The sequence below is a fragment of the Boleophthalmus pectinirostris genome, unplaced genomic scaffold, assembly GCF_026225935.1.
Source record: "Boleophthalmus pectinirostris isolate CB_2022bp ecotype Guang Dong unplaced genomic scaffold, ASM2622593v1 HiC_scaffold_6, whole genome shotgun sequence".
In the NCBI taxonomy this organism is placed as follows: Eukaryota; Metazoa; Chordata; class Actinopteri; order Gobiiformes; family Gobiidae; genus Boleophthalmus; species Boleophthalmus pectinirostris.
In genome coordinates, this window is record NW_026571447.1 from 18,139,701 (window position 1) to 18,157,037 (window position 17,337).

At 41.8% G+C, this 17,337-nt stretch overlaps 1 protein-coding gene across 1 annotated transcript in view; it reads right to left on the reverse strand.

Moving 5' to 3' along the window:
- Positions 1-17,337, reverse strand: part of LOC110171426 (intermembrane lipid transfer protein VPS13B) — a 289,785-nt gene that overhangs the window by 1,746 nt on the left and 270,702 nt on the right. Inside the window, exons 62-67 of the mRNA XM_055163864.1 lie at positions 14,777-14,953; positions 13,848-14,018; positions 12,468-12,644; positions 10,659-10,761; positions 5,931-6,099; positions 569-649 (exon numbers count right to left, since the gene is read on the reverse strand). Coding sequence (XP_055019839.1) covers positions 569-649; positions 5,931-6,099; positions 10,659-10,761; positions 12,468-12,644; positions 13,848-14,018; positions 14,777-14,953 — 878 coding nt within the window. The remainder of the gene's footprint in view (positions 1-568; positions 650-5,930; positions 6,100-10,658; positions 10,762-12,467; positions 12,645-13,847; positions 14,019-14,776; positions 14,954-17,337) is intronic.

Genomic DNA, 17,337 nt, shown 5'->3' on the forward strand with positions numbered 1-17,337 from the left:
AGCTTTTTCAGCTTCCATACAGATATCGATACTTGCGCTTTAAGTATCTGCCAATATTAGCCGATACCAGTTTAGGGACTTGTATTAAGTTATGTAATTGTATGAATAAAAGTTTAATCATTATGAGACACCCTAAGCCTACATCAGCAGGTAAATAGTCTTTTTACATCAAATATAAACCGTGGATATCGGCAAAACCGATATCAAGAGACTGATATCCAATCCAGAAAAAAATTCTGGATTGATGCCAATATCCGAAACCAGTATCTGTATCAGTGCATCCCGACCGAAAACTGCTCAGAGAAGCACTTTTTAAGTTACAAAAGACACAAGTAAATGTACTGCTACTTTATTATGTGATAAAAAAGAGAATCAATATAATAAATGACAGACTTGACTTCTTTGCCAATAATTGTCAGAATTTCACCAACAAACAAAAGCCCCATATTTAGTCATTTGAGAACACAAGCATCTGCCTTGTGTTATGAGAAAAGTAACTCTAAACCAGATCTGCTCTCCGTCATGTCTTCAGCTCATATCTGGTTGGTGTTGCGTGTCGGGGTCATACCTCGGGGTCATTGGTCACTGTCTGCTGCTGTAAGGTGAGAGTCAGTTCACCCTTTTGTCCTGCGTCCTGTTCACACTCCACCTATGGGACACATTTGGGGATGAAGGTTAGTGTCAGCATGAGCAGATCTGTCCCTTGTTAGCGAACAACATAGACTGTGTCCAACGGCAGACATTACTGCAGTCTTCTCGCCATGGACTGTACAGAGAAGTGGACTAAGGGAGTTTGACGTCACCCATAGTGTTCAGGTCCAGTCAAATGAAGCTCACGATGCTAAAACAGTTACAGGAGTGAATCTGGAGCCAGGTTCATATTAGAAACAGGAATTTAGCATGAATAAAAACACCAGGGTTATGTATAAGCAGGTTAAGAAAAATATTTTAAGACCAAATCAACGATTTTCAATGTAAAGTCAATTGGAAACAGAATCGATGGAGTCAACGTCCTGTCAATTTGAGCTACCCGTCGATTTGAGCTACCTGTCGATTTGAGCTACTCGTCAATTTGAGCTACCCGTCGATTTGAGCTACCTGTCGAATTGGGCTACCCGTCAATTTGAGCTACCCATCAAATTGAGCTACACATCGATTTGAGCTATTCATTGATTTGAGCAACCGAATGATATGAGCTACCCAATGATTTGAACTACATGTCAATTTAAGATACCAGATGGGTTGAGCTCGGCTGAAACTCGGATCCAGGAAGAGAAGTGTGGTTTTAGTCCTGGCCGTGGAACACTGGACCAGCTCTACACTCTCCATCGGGTGCTCGAGGGTTCATGGGAGTTTGCCCAACCAGTCCACATGTGCTTTGTGGATCTGGAGAAGGCATTCGACCGTGTCCCTCTTGGTGTCCTGTGGGGGGTGCTCTGGGAGTATGGGGTTTGGGGCCCTTTGCTCAGGGCTGTCTGGTCCCTGTATGACCGGAGCAGGAGCTGTGTTCGCATTGCCGGTAGTAAGTCAGACCTGTTCCCGGTGCATGTTGGACTCCACCAGGGCTGCCCTTTGTCACCGGTTCTGTTCATTGTGTTTATGGACAGAATTTCTAGGTGCAGTGGGGGTCCGGTTTGGGGACCACAGGATCTCATCTCTGCTGTTCGCAGATGATGATGTCCTGATGGCTCCATCAAACCAGGACCTTCAACATGCACTGGGGCGGTTTGCAGCCGAGTGTGAAGCGGCTGGGATGAAGATCAGCTCCTCCAAATCCGAGGCCATGGTTCTCGACCGGAAATAGGTGGCTTGCCCGCTGGGTGGAGAGTCCCTGCCTCAAGTGGAGGAGTTCAAGTATCTCGGGGTCTTGTTCACGAGTGAGGGGAGGATGGAGCGTGAGATTGACAGGCGGATCGGTGCAGCTTCGGCAGTGATGCGGTCGCTGTATCGGACCGTTGTGGTGAAGAGGGAGCTGAGTCGAAAGGCGAAGCTCTCGATTTACCGATCAATCTACGTCCTACCCTAACCTATGGTCATGAGCTCTGGATAATGACCAAAAGGACAAGATCGCGGATACAAGCGATCGAAATGAGTTTCCTCCGCAGGGTGGCTGGGCGCTCCCTTAGAGATAGTCTGAGGAGCTCAGTCACACGGGAGGAGCTCGGAGTAGAGCCGCTGCTCCTCCTCGTTGAGAGGAGCCAGTTGAGGTGGCTCGGGCATCTGTTTCGGACGCCTCCTGGACGCCTCTCTCGGGAGGTGTTCCGGACACGTCCCACCGGGAGGAGGCCCCGGGGAAGACCCAGGACACACTGGAGGGACTATGTCTCTCGGCTGGCCTGGGAACACCTCGGGATCCCCTGGAAGAGCTGGAGGACGTGTGTGCGGAGAGGGAAGTCTGGGAGGCCCTCCTCAGACTGTTGCCCCCGTGACTCGACCCCGGATAAGCGAAAGAAAATGGATGGATGAATGGATGATTTGAGCTACTCGTTGATTTGAACAACCGGATGATTTGAGCTACATGACGATTTGAGCTACCTGAGGATTTGAGTTATCCGTCAATTTGAGCTACCCATCGATTTCAGCTATCTGAGGATTTGACCTACCCATCGATATGCACTACCCGTCGATTTGAGCTACCCGTCGAATTGAGCTACCTATAGATTTGAGCTACCTGTCGAATTGAGCTACACATCAATTTGAGCTATTCATTGATTTGAACACCTGGATGATTTAAACTACCCGATGATTTGAACTACATGTCAATTTAAGATACCAGATGAGTTGAGCTCGGCTGAAACTCGGATCCAGGAAGAGCAGTGTGGTTTTAGTCCTGGCCGTGGAACACTGGACCAGCTCTACACTCTCCATCGGGTGCTCGAGGGTTCATGGGAGTTTGCCCAACCAGTCCACATGTGCTTTGTGGATCTGGAGAAGGCATTCGACCGTGTCCCTCTTGGTGTCCTGTGGGGGGTGCTCTGGGAGTATGGGGTTTGGGGCCCTTTGCTCAGGGCTGTCTGGTCCCTGTATGACCGGAGCAGGAGCTGTGTTCGCATTGCCGGCAGTAAGTCAGACCTGTTCCCGGTGCACGTTGGACTCCACCAGGGCTGCCCTTTGTCACCGGTTCTGTTCATTGTGTTTATGGACAGAATTTCTAGGTGCAGAGGGGGTCCGGTTTGGGGACCACAGGATGTCATCTCTGCTGTTCGCAGATGATGATGTCCTGATGGCTCCATCAAACCAGGACCTTCAACATGCACTGGGGCGGTTTGCAGCCGAGTGTGAAGCGGCTGGGATGAAGATCAGCTCCTCCAAATCCGAGGCCATGGTTCTCGACCGGAAATAGGTGGCTTGCCCGCTGGGTGGAGAGTCCCTGCCTCAAGTGGAGGAGTTCAAGTATCTCGGGGTCTTGTTCACGAGTGAGGGGAGGATGGAGCGTGAGATTGACAGGCGGATCGGTGCAGCTTCGGCAGTGATGCGGTCGCTGTATCGGACCGTTGTGGAGAAGAGGGAGCTGAGTCGAAAGGCGAAGCTCTCGATTTACCGATCAATCTACGTCCTACCCTAACCTATGATCATGAGCTCTGGATAATGACCAAAAGGACAAGATCGCGGATACAAGCGATCGAAATGAGTTTCCTCCTCAGGGTGGCTGGGCGCTCCCTTAGAGATAGTCTGAGGAGCTCAGTCACACGGGAGGAGCTCGGAGTAGAGCCGCTGCTCCTCCTCGTTGAGAGGAGCCAGTTGAGGTGGCTCGGGCATCTCTTTCGGACGCCTCCTGGACGCCTCTCTCGGGAGGTGTTCCGGACACGTCCCACCGGGAGGAGGCCCCGGGGAAGACCCAGGACACACTGGAGGGACTATGTCTCTCGGCTGGCCTGGGAACGCCTCGGGATCCCCTGGAAGAGCTGGAGGACGTGTGTGCGGAGAGGGAAGTCTGGGAGGCCCTCCTCAGACTGTTGCCCCCGTGACTCGACCCCGGATAAGCGAAAGAAAATGGATGGATGGATGATTTGAGCTACTCGTTGATTTGAGCAACCGGATGATTTGAGCTACCTGTCAATTTGAGCTACCTGAGGATTTGAGCTACCTGATAATTTGAGCTACCTGAGGATTTGACCTACCCAACTATTTGAGCTACCTGTCAATTTGAGCTACCTGATGATTTGAACTACCCATCGATTTGAGGTGCCTGTCGATTTGAGTTATCCGTCAATTTGAGCTACCCATCGATTTCAGCTACCTGAGGATTTGACCTACCAATCGATTTGAGCTACCCGTCAATTTGAGCTACCGAATAATTTTCGCTACCCGTCAATTTGAGCTACGCATCAATTTGAGCTACCCGTCGATTTGAGCTACCCGTCGATTTGAGCTACCCTTCGATTAGAGCTACGCATCAATTTGAGCTACACGTCGATTTGAGCAACCGGTTGATTTGAGCTACCCATCGATTTGAGCTACACGTCAATTTAAGCTACCCGATGATTTGAGCTACTCGTTGATTTGAGCTACCTGTCGATTTGAGATACCTGATGATTTGAACTACCCATGGATTTCAGCTACCTGAGGATTTGACCTACCCAACGATTTGAGCTACCTGCCAATTTGAGCTACCTGATGATTTGAACTACCCATCAATTTGAGCTACCTGTCGATTTGAGCTGCCTGTCGATTTGAGTTATCCGTCAATTTGACCTACCCAACGATTTGAGCCACCTGTCAATTTGAGCTACCTGATGATTTGAACTACCTGTTGATATGAGCTACCCATCGATTTGAGCTACCTAGCGCTAGTGCGCACGCCCCCAAGAGCTGTTACAGTTTAAATGTCCATCGATTTGATTTACTGGAGGCACAGACGGGATAAATTTCACTTCCTAGATTGTGTGTATATATTTTTGAAATAATAAATGTTTCTTCTGTTGTCCCTTTTTCTGTCTTTATCCATCATGATGAAGTCCACTGTTTTTGGCTCTATATAAATAAAATTGACATCTTCAATGTTCCCAGTATCACAAAGGTGACGTGTGCGCCCTCTAGTGCAGGGGTGGGCAATTATTTTTTCCATGGGGCCACATGAGAAACAGAAAATATTGTGCATAACTCAATTCTGGATAATATTAATTGTATTTCTTTATAAAAAGCAGTAAATAGCATTGTTATTGACAAGTTGGTAAGAGTTTATGTTATGATTAAGCAATGAAAACGTGACGGGGCCTTACAAAAATTTAATTAAAAAAGCCCCCAAAAAAACACGTAAAATAAAAGCAATGCAGCTTTAGTCCATGCATGAGGCAAAATTATAAAATTTTGTTTATTTTATAATTCCAAATGAGCTAAAAGGGGCCAGTCAGAGTCAACCAAAGGGCTATATGTGACCCGGGAGCTGGACAATGCCCAAGTCTGCTCTAGTGGATGCATTATTTGGGAGAAGTTATACTGGCAGTCAAGATTTGCTACCTCTACCCATATTCAGATAAATGAGTGAATAATGGTGATTCTGCAGTGGGAGCAACATTCGATGGCAAAATTGGCCTATTGATATGTGCAACCTTTAGTTGGAGCCCTATTTGAGCATAATATGACTGTCGAAATGAACTACTTTTGCATATTCATATAAGGAGTTGAAATTTTACATCACCATGTGCAAACAACATAAAACCTGCTGTCTCTAATCCAAAGAAATATGTGGTAAAACTGGGGAGGTTAGCTTTATTGGATCTATACAACTGTACAGGGAAAAACATAAGGTAGCTTATTTCGACAGGGTAACGTGAATCGAAAGATGTCACTGTGACTTTTAGGCTCTGGTAGCTCATTTCGACAGAACACCAGAAGCGCCCCCATGTTCACTTCCCTGGTGAAAAGCAGTGGCTTGCAAGTTAGATACGTCCATTTACATAAACATCGATGTAGAGCACGGCGGTTACCTCGGTGATGGGAAATGCTTGCTGCTGTGTGTCCTCGCTCAGACTGACCACAAAGAGCACGTCTGAGGTGAGGAGAAGACAGCCGGCGTGCTCCTGCCCCGACCCGCTCACGATGGTCACCTCCAGCGCCATGTGCACCTCTGGACGACCCAGAGACTGCAGCATTTTCCTGAACACAGAAAACAGGTTCATTAGACAGGGGTCAGGAGAGATTCATCACACTTTAGAATTATATTACACAAAACTGGCTATGGTTTTGTGATTTGTTACACATTAGAACATACCTCATCGCTACCTCATCACAAACATACCTGGAGTTGTTTTTTGTTTTTTTGAGTATTCCTTTAATATTAATCTATCTCCATTTCCAAAGCTCAAAATACTGTGTTCCACCTTGTGATGTCATGTAACAGTAGTTTTCATGTTCACAACTAGCTTTTTTCCCTTTTGTTCAGTAGAGCTGGGCAAGTCCAAGGCTGAAATTGAAAATGATTCTAGTGAAACTGTTTTGAATATATAATCAAAAATATGTGAACTCAGAAAAGAAGGTTATGTGTGTAAGTATTTTTCTCTAATTTGTAGTAATATAAATCAAAAGTAATGTGTATTGTATTGTATATTTTAGATTTAAATGTAAAACACAATAGGACAGTAAAATTGTAAAGACTAATCGATACCTGGGTTGAGTATTTACATCTAACTTGAAGTTCTCCTGTATGAAATGTCTTGACAATGGTGAGTTTGGCCTAAAATCTTACGTACATTTAATCTACATACCACATATGATTTCAAACTACATAAAACAGCCACTTTGGGAGTCTACAGCATTTGCTCCAATCCACAAAGTGTTGAAGTTTTCCTTGTGGTTTACTTCTGAAAAGTCTCTTGTGTGCTTTGAGTGACAGCAGACATCCACTTAAACTGTTTTTGTTCTTGGCTCCTGAGCGGCCGCCTCACTTCCTCTGCTGTAATGTTTTTACTTCTCTCATGTAAATCTATATTTAAAATACCAGGGTCCTGTGCATGAATTACCACCTTAATTTACATGCACAGTGTAATTTCAAACGTTCTAACTTTAAATGGGACACGTTCTCCTCGAGGTCGGACCACACAGCTACACTCTCGTACACAAGTGACTACATGTGTTGACCTACATCTTGTCATTTGGATATGAATATGCTTGGAGTGGTTTCTATTATGTTCCAGGGACGAGGGAAGTGTTGGGTCCTACTGCAATATGTAAAGTTAATGACAAAAGTTGAAATACAACTTTTGTAAGTACTAGGCCTGTCAGAATCGTTCAATACATGAGTGATTAGACAATCATTTTAGGGGGTCCATGTTTATGTTTTTTAATTTTGATTCTACAGCTCAAATGCTATCATATTACAACTACAAAATAAATAAATAAATAAAAAAAATTAAATGTACACAGTAGCCCCAAAATACACCATTCCAGCTTTCATATATTGAGCGATAATGGTAAATGGTCACATAGTGGTGTGTCCTTGGGCATATTGTGCCCAAGGACACAACAACAGCACTGATCTTTGAGAGCTGGAATCACACCGCCAACCTGTAGGTCAGTGGATCTGACCCCTTAACCAGCTGTAGTTATTGTAAGAGGCCCAGTCCTCCTCTCAGCATATTCATAAGTAAAATGGCAGATTAAATTGTCCACTTCCAAAGCTCCTCATTTATGGTGCATCACAATCGTAATTCAATAATTAGATGAAACAAAATTGGTCAACTAAGACTCAGATTAATCACTTGAAGGACTATAGCCCTAGTGAGAATTAGCAGCTATAGTGTTTAGAGATCGACTGGTATGTTTTTTTCATGGCAGATGCAGATTAGCCTGATTAATCAGCTGTTTTCACTTCATGGAAACCACCTGACCTTGCAGCATTAGGGTTCATTCGCTGAACGGTAGGTGGGTACTTTTTTATTTAATCAATCACTGCTATTTGGTCGTGACGTATGTAATGCGCCGGAATGCTCAGTGGTGTCCAAGTAATTGCCAGCACAACAGCAAACAAAGCAGAGAGTGAACATGTCTGTCAACAATCATTGTCGTTTCTGCGAGGTGAACTTGTGAATTAAAAGTGCATTAAAAAATGAAAAGATTTTATCGTCTACATCCATCTCAACCTCTTTGTTTACTGTTGTGCTGTACCACAAAAGGGACCCAGACAGGCGCTTGAGTTCGACGTCATGGCTTCACAGCTCTTCACTGATCGGCCGGTGCGCGGCTTGCAACTTCCGGGGTTCTTGCAAACCGGCTAGTGTATTCCGATTCCTGACCTAGTAGCTGGAAAGAAATTAAATTGAGCAGAGGCACTAGGTGGTGCCAGCCTGGATAGATATCGATACTAATTGTTTAGAATACAGAGCAACCGATGGCCGATAAAGTCAGCAAATATTTTTTGCCGATATGTAGAGCCAATTTAGATTGTTTTTTACACATTTAATTTAAATTTACTACACACATTCACAGCCCCCCGTTCGGTTCGTTTGCGTTGGTGTGAAAGTGTCAATCGGAGTCGGACCCGCACCAAATCAAGCGGGCCGAGAGTGTTCATATAAAGTTTTGTGTGTATTTTTTACCAGCAGATTGACCAAAGCAAAATATCTATGCTTGAGATTTAAGGCCGGTAGCCAGTACGATAAAAAGTCCAAATCTTGGCCAGCTATATCAGTCTATCACTAATAATGTTTGATCGTACTATCAAAGTGAGAGAACCCCAGTGTTAAAACATATGGACATCCCTCTGCCTCCCCCATCTACAGTGACAGACACAGAGGCGGCCGCACATGCTACATCCTGTAATTTAGACATGTATATGCTCCGAGTGGTTCCTATTATGTTGAAGGGGAGTCCGTGACAGTTTGTTTACACTGGCGGCAGGTGTGTGTGAAGTGCGCATGTGGGAGTGAGAGAGGCGTTTGGGACACTGCGCCTCTGCTCAGTGTTAACCTTTCCAGCGTCTGTGCTACCTGTAGTAGTAAAAATAATTGATGGATGCTTGATGGAAACCAGTTTGACTTGAACGCACCGCGTATAAAGCCACGGGGGAGCATTATCTCAGCATACATATATTTCTATCCTTTTTTCCTTTCTTACATTAGCACACAGTAACCTCTGCCGCGATGACAACTAAAGAGGGAATGTCCGAAAGAAAAATGGACTTTGAAATTTGTGCATATTCATCACATGTTCTGACATACTACTATTAGGGGTAAATGTTTTATAGTCATGGAAACCAAATGCGATGGTGGAAAATTAATTGATAAGCTCTTGGAGACGCCGTGTGTAAATGTGGACATATTTATAATGGGTCCCTGGGAGAGCACACATCCAGATCCTTGGAAAGAGTAAGGCTGGAGTTTGGGCTAATGTTTTATGAGGGTTGTCAATAGTACAAGTTTCCAAGTTATACAAGTGATCAAAAATAACATTTACTCAAGGTTATTTTCATCATTGTTTACTTGATAATTATATATAGCTCATTTGGGAGTGATCTAACTGTCTGTCATCTATTACAGAAAAGATTTCAGGTATCGCAGCATGCATGGTACATTACATACATGCAGATATGATAGTTTGCAGCTAGCAGCCGAAACATGTCAACAAGTTAAATACATCTCCTACTGTATTCTCTTTAAAAAGAACCAAAGAAGTTAATGCAGTTATGATGTTCCAGGATTAAAAGATGCCATCAAATCCTGTGGCAGTGACGTTGTATATGTATCCAACATCTACCACTACAAGTTATGTGGCAGGAGCCTAAATATGAATGTTTACAGTTTGCATTTATTTACATAAAGTACCATTCAATATTTGGAGTATCATTGTAATTATAAAAGATCCCCTCTCCACCACATCAATGGGCTTCTTGAGGCCTTCTTTATTCAGCAGTTGACCCACTGAGCAGCTACTATTCCCCAATACAGTAAACTAACAAGAGTATTTGTTGAGGAATGCAGAATGTAACCTCTGTTTGCCACAACTTTTTCCAAACTGTTTCCAGCTCGTTCAAAAGGAAAGGTGTTTTTCCTCATCTTCCATATCTGGACAAACTCATATTTAAACAACAAGAACAAGCGTTCGCTGGCGGCTTTGGCACAGCGCTTACAAAAACCTTTTAACATGGCTCTTTAAGAAGCAGAGAGGGCAGCCTGGCTACCATCTGTGGACCAGGGTCAAACTACACTCCAGATTTCCCTGTTTTTTCATGGCGAGTAATGATCCCTCCAAGGCTCTCTTAAACAAGACAGCAGAAATGATGAGCGGAGGACGGATGAGAAAGAGCAGCAGATCCTGGACAAGGCCCAAGTAAAGCAGAGGGGGAAACACATGGATCACTGCTATAGGATGGGGCTGAGGCCATGGTTTTTAAAGCAAGTATGGCATTTATTTGGTAAAAGAACTGTTAAGATTAAAATTAATTCAAATATCAAACCTATTTTGTATTAAGCAAGAGGCACTCAAGTAATCAATAATAGTATTCTGAATAAAGTATGCTATAAGTTAGATTGTAAGTGATCCTCTGGGTGATTGAGAGAAGGATGAAATTATGCTTAAAGGGCCCATATTAAGCTATTTTCGGATCTATGTTATGTTTTTGATGCTTTGGGTTGTAGTGGAGTTAAAAATAGTAGCATTGTAGCAGGTTAAGAACATCACAAATACTACAGTATCATGGTAGTTGATATGATAGCTCTTACCAGACATATTTGAGGTGGCTGTTACGAGCCTGGGCAGACTTCTCCTCTATGGGCAGGTACAGCTGCTTTGGGAGCTGCCACAGTCCTGCTCCGTGAAGGATCCCTGTAAAATATAATGATGAGGAAAAGTTCATTTAGGAAAACCTGATTTAACCAGTGACTTGTGTCAGTGTTAGTTCATAAGCCATGTGCTCAGTTTGACGCGTTTCCTCCCAAAAGCAGCAGCATTGAGCCAATGAAGTCATCGTAGTTAACATGGCCATAAAGAACATACAAAACATGATGTAAGTGCTGTGTACTCCAGTATTTTGAATGAGGCGTAATGTGTATATACTGTACTTCAAATACAAGATGTAAGTTATTTAGAGCTTACAGTATATACAACAAGGGCAGTCAATCAGTCAAACCAGTGATATTGCCAAAACAAAAGGGAATACAATGTGTCACACTACCTCAAATAATATCAGTCAGCAAAATATTAAACTATCGGAAATTCTAGTAGTAACTGACCTCTGATCTATGTCAATATACAGTAGATCTTAATTAGAGCTTTGTTTAACCAAAAATAAGCATCATCATTGTCCCAAAAATGCAAACACTAAACAACAAAGAGCATATGTGCAGTTAAGCTACAAGCAGCTGGTTGTGCAACAGATTTTTTTGTTTAAAGAGGGGGAATTTTACTTCTATGGGGTATTAACTGCTAAAACAGAGCTTATTTAGATTACCATCTTAACTTTTAATGTTTTGAAAATTATATATTTGCCAAAAACAATGTATTAAAAGTTTTGTGCGTTTGAAAGTCTCCCCTCCCATTGCTCTACACACTAATCACTCACTTCAGAGTGCAATTACAACACAATCGGCGTGCTTCTCGCTAATGAAACGACTGCACATCTCATCAGGTTTGTCAAGTTTTTGTGTACAGTTTTGTATCATGTCTTTGTGTATTTATGGAGAATTATTGTGTGGGAGCATGGATGGCGAGGGTTGTGGACTGAGCATTGCATCTTACAAGTATATGAAGGGTTCGAATAGCGCCAGTAAAGCTAAAAAAAATATATATATATATTTTGCATAATTGACCCATATTTTTGTACACAATAGTTATTGGTTTTAGGGCAGCAAAAATGAATTTCTGCTGTAGTTCACTGAGGAAAAAAAACATAGTAATAAGTTATCTAATAAAAAAAATATTATTAAAAAAATGACAAAGTCATCCAGAACAAATTTGGATTCAATAATCCGACAAGCGCAGAAAGATTGTTAGTGGACCTCTGGTAGTTTCCCATGCTGCCTCCCACATTACAATAAAACTAACTGTAGTGGAGTTGTGTTATTATTGTTCATGTAAAAGTAAGTCTGGGGGCTTCTGGCAGCTCTGGTTGGCTCTGCAGTTCACAGCATTAAAAACAGAGAAATGAAAGGTGATACTGTGGAGATTGCCCGTGCACTGACAGATTTATGACTCCACTCACTGTAGCTCCTATTGTGTTGATTCGAATGTTGTGGCCTCAGGCTCAGTTGTATAGAAGTTAATGAGGTCTTGTACTTTAATAAATCTTAGACCTTTATAGATTTTAAATTGTGCATGACCAAAAATCATTGTGTAGGTGCTTGCATTATAAAACAAACGTCATTTGGACTGATTTCATCCTGTAAAATTAATCTAAGTTGATATCTCAACGGGATAATTTATGAACTTGTTAAATGTGCTTCAAACATTATTTCATTTGTTAGGCCACTGGAGCAACGCAGTGAAAATAGTGGTACGTGTAATGATCGTTGAGTGAAATGTCCTGGACTGACCGTATCCAGTCTGGGACACCAGCTCAGCCGCTCCTCCGATGGGTTTGGTGAAAACTCCCACAATGCCTTTCCCCACTCCGGAGATGACCCCTTTGGCTGTGCTCCCGGTTGAGCTCTGCAGCTCCCAGTTCCTCTGGAAGTTCTGCATGGGCTGGTCCACGATGCCAGCTATGGCTCCTGCACAAACAATATTCAGCAGGCTAAAAAAATGTCTTACAACATATAAAACATGTAAAAGGTTGAACCACTTGTTATGCAGCCACCTAGTAACAAAACTGAATCCTTCTTCATTTTGTTTGTCTGTATTTATTTATTTGAGCAGAAGGGACAGAGCATTCTCAGTCTCAGCTCCCAAAGTGTGGAACATTCTCCCTCTCTACATCTGAGCAGTACTTCTCTTAAATATATTTAGTGTATTAGCATATTAGCGTATAATGTTATGTCTATTATATCTATTAGTATTAGTGTATAGTGTTTTACTAAACCCGTGAAGCACGTTGGTCAGTCATGGTTGTTTTAAAACTGTATACAAATAAATGTGATTGATTTTCTAAATCAAATTGCGCTAGCACAATTAGCATTAGCACTACTCATTTACAATTACTATCACAAAAAACAAATACACATAATATAGGGGAACAGACACATTTTGGTACATTCGGAAAAGAAAAAAATATCTGTTGAGTCCACAGTATTGTTCCTATGGTGTTATTCCTGATGAGTCCGACAGAGCATCTCTGTCTGAGTAACAGACCCTGGTGTAACAGAGCCTGAGCAGCTGTGTAGTGTCACAGACACTGTCTCTGTGAATGGAGTTTTACTGTTTCTGTGTTTATGGGGTCCCTGCTGAGCTGTCTCCACCGCTCTCTCTCTGAGCGCTGTGGGCGGCTGTCTGAGGTCGGTACTATACAATACGTATAGTCATATCACATGACCTAATGTTAACTAGTAAAAAAACCTAAATCATACTTAAAATCTAAATCCAACTTTACTAATGAGGTAAATGCTGAGCTTTGTCTCATTCGCAAGCTTACGTGAAAGATTTGATGGATTAGACCTGAGCACATATTATCTACATCTGTCATTTATCTACATCTTTACTTAATATGGACTGTGTTGGCTGATAATTTAGCCTGAATAGATAATGAAGCTTGAATTGCTACTAAATATTATAACTACTGCTATATAAAAACACATTTATTTAAAGGTGCACTATATAACTTTTCTGCATGATTTCATGGAGATTGGATTAGAATGTTTTACAGTAGGGAATTTAACTGAACCACATGATTTATCCCTAGGCATTTTATCGGTGGATAATGTTTTGTCAAACAAATATGAGTAAAGATGTTTAAAGTACATTCATGCTGAGCCACAGACCTAACAGGCTGATGCCCAAACGCGACAGCCCCTGTCTGAGCCCGTCTCCCAGGCTCTCAGGCAGCTGCCTCCTCCACTCCTCCTGCCTCGTGTAATGCTCCTCGTCCAGGGACAGGCGGTCCATGTTGCGGGCCAGGCTGGTTGCCAGGTTGGTGATGGAGGTCAGTGTGCCTAGACAGAGATCAGGTGTCATGCTTAAATTCAAGCTCAAACCAGTGCTTCAAGTTACAGATTTACCAGGACAGGATCACAGGATATTTTTCAAATCAGAAATGCCAAATGCTTACAGTGGACTCTGAACAAATGAATGCTAATCAATTTGAATGGTGGCTTTAGAGGTTTCACGGTGAACAGTGACATTGTTCCTTATGGCTTTTCACCTCTGGGGTTGTCACATCAGATTACATACTGTATTTCCTCTGTGGCTTTGCATATCAATTTTCAGATTAGGTTTTTATGAAGAACATGTTTTCTAAAGCATTCAATAAATCCAATCAATTTAGATGGGACATGCACAACGTACGGGCTGTGGACATTGTGTGGTTGGTCATAAGGTTAACTTTATATAAAAAAAGATTAACAACAACAACCACAAGTTAGACAGTAGCACCTCGTACACATTTAACTTATAGTATTCAGACAAAGAGTTTAGATTTCCTTAGTCTAGTACTCATTGGGCCTATTGTTCCTGGTGCAGAACTGTTTATGTTTATGTATACAATATATATTAATTCCACAACTGTTATTATATACCATTATTTAAAATAATAGGTAAAAAAACTAAATCAAGGTAATATAATGGGCCCTGTATCGTAATGTAAAACTTCAAAAATATCATGAGCTTTCCCTATTTGAAAGACAACCAGCCGCCACTGACAAGGACACTCAAGCCGCCATTCTTTAATGTCCCTGTTTAGTTGAATACAAACCTTTGGAGATGTGTTTGACAAAGGAGGTGGTTCCCCGGGACACTCCACTGACGAAGGCTCCGGGGCCACGGGTCAGTCCCTCGTACGGCAGACGGAAAAAATCTGACACACCATTACCAATGCTCCGCACCAGACTGGCAGGACTGCCCAGGATCTCCAGGGAGCCTACCACCCAACCTGGAACACAGAATCCAATATGTACAATTAGGCCTGTCACAATAACACATTTTGAAGTTTGATATATTGTTGAGGAAAATGTAGACGATAAATGATAATATTGAAACTAATTTATGCCACTGACACAAAAACCTAAGAGCAGATTTATACTACAAAAACTATTCGAAATATACAATACTGTTAAAATATCCTGAACTGCAATAAATTAATAGAACAAGCAAACACTTTGGTACTTATTTTGCATCTGTAATGAGTCATAGAGGTTACTAATTCAACCTTTTGCGTCTTAAATGAGATCATGTATCCAAAAAAATAACCTAAAATTTCCCAGTATTGCAAAGAAAATGTATACACAACAAATATTAACTCCCCAAAAGTATTAGTCCATCTTTCATGTATTGTATGTATGCGCAATTATGAATAATTTGCTAACATTTTTCTATGATTTAGACACAGATAATCTGGGGGCTTCTGCACAATGGACAAAGCCCTTTCTTTAGTCTTAATTTGCTTCATAGTAGCTCAAAGCTTCTAAAAAAGTATTTATTTCAGGGATAGTGAATATTAATGAACATTTCAGTAAATATGCCAGAATTAGCCATGAAGGCAATTTTTCATCTGTAGTCCCATGACAGATGTTAAAGTTGGCCTAAAAAAAACAAAAAAAAAAAAGGATAAGATAATAAAATAAAAGCATATACTTTTGCACTGGTTTATTCCTGGTTAATTCAAAGTGAAACCTTATTTTTGTTCTGGTTTAGTCATCATGTTAAATTATTATTATTATTATTCAGGTTTTGACTTGGTTTAACCCCAGTGTTGCACCTTAACTACTCCAACATGTCTTATTCTCTTGATATAAAAGCCAGTCCAACACACCTGCTCCTCTCAGAAACATTCCACATTCAGTATGAGCCCCGTGGGTCCAATCACACCCTGTACCTCAACTCTGCCAACTGCAGTTAATGTTGGGAGGCAGCCCCAATAAAAACATTCACAGAACAACACGCACAGCTATTTACATCATCAATAATATTCTGCTCAGTCTATTTATTTGCTTTCCAAATGACACAAAACATCACAAAACGACCTTGTGTTGAATCACTTTTGCACACATTTGCTTATGAATTCAAGCATGTGGAAATGTACCGCCTTTGACTATCCCTCCCTCTCTCGCTCGACCAGGCTGCACAGTCCCCTTTAGAGATACCATGGCTCATTGATATTTATGTCCTGACAATTGCATCACAAAAATCAAATGGCCATTTTTCAAGACGCCAAGGTCCGGTTCTGCTCCAATATCCGCGTCAATTTGCCTTTGAGTGATGGGAGGGAAAGCAGCTCTGGTGGGGCCTTAGTGGTCGATCTGGCTTTGCATGGTCTTCCAGTTGTGGTTTTGGTAAAGCACTAGGCCCTGACAAGAGCCGCTGTTTACTGGACTGACTCATGCTTTTAAAAGCTTTGTTCATGTACATTGCAGATCTGCCTATGTGAATCCTTCGCACATGTACACTACGAGTCAAAAGTTTGGATCCATTCAATGTTTTTTTTCTACATGTTTACTATTTTCTACATTTGATATACATACAGCAGACAGCAAACATATGAAGTAAGATGTATGGAATCATTTAATAAAGGAAAAAAGTTAATATATATAGATATATATACTAGTATATATACATATAGAAAAAAACATGAGTGAGATGGTGTGTCCAAACTTTTGACTGGTAGTGTATGTATTACCTTGCATTCTTTGTAGCGTCTTTGAGGGTAAGGGTAAGTAAGTAAGTAAGTAAGTAAGTAAGTAAGTAAGTAAGTAAGTAAGTAAGTCTTTATATAGCACTTTTCACAGAAATTTTTTGTCCACAAAGATGCTTTACAGAGCATTATTCAGCATTATTCATTCGCTCTATACCTGGTGATGGTAAGCTACTATTGTAACCACAGCTGCCCTGGGGCAGACTGACAGAAGCGCGGCTGCCATGCCAATCGGCGCCAGGGTTTACAAAAGCGCTATATAAATAATTGTATAAAACTGTATAAAATGTATTATTATAATATAATTATTATGTTCCAACACAAAAGAGTAGGTTAAGTTTTAGCTTATTTGTGTAGGCAAGATTCAATCCACTTTCAGTCTAGTTGTACAAGATCATGGTAAATGAAATTGAATATTAATTTTCATTATCCATCCAACAATTTCAACATCTTTTATAATGGCAACTTGTACTTGTCTTACCTGCATACCAGCAAACATAATCCTAAAAAAAGCTAATCATTCCCAGCATGCATAGAGTCCAGCAGCCCGTGAGTCTGTGATAGCTCAGTAGAGAGGAGAGTGACGCGTTGAAATACGAGCAGATTTGGGTGCTCTAACGAGAGGC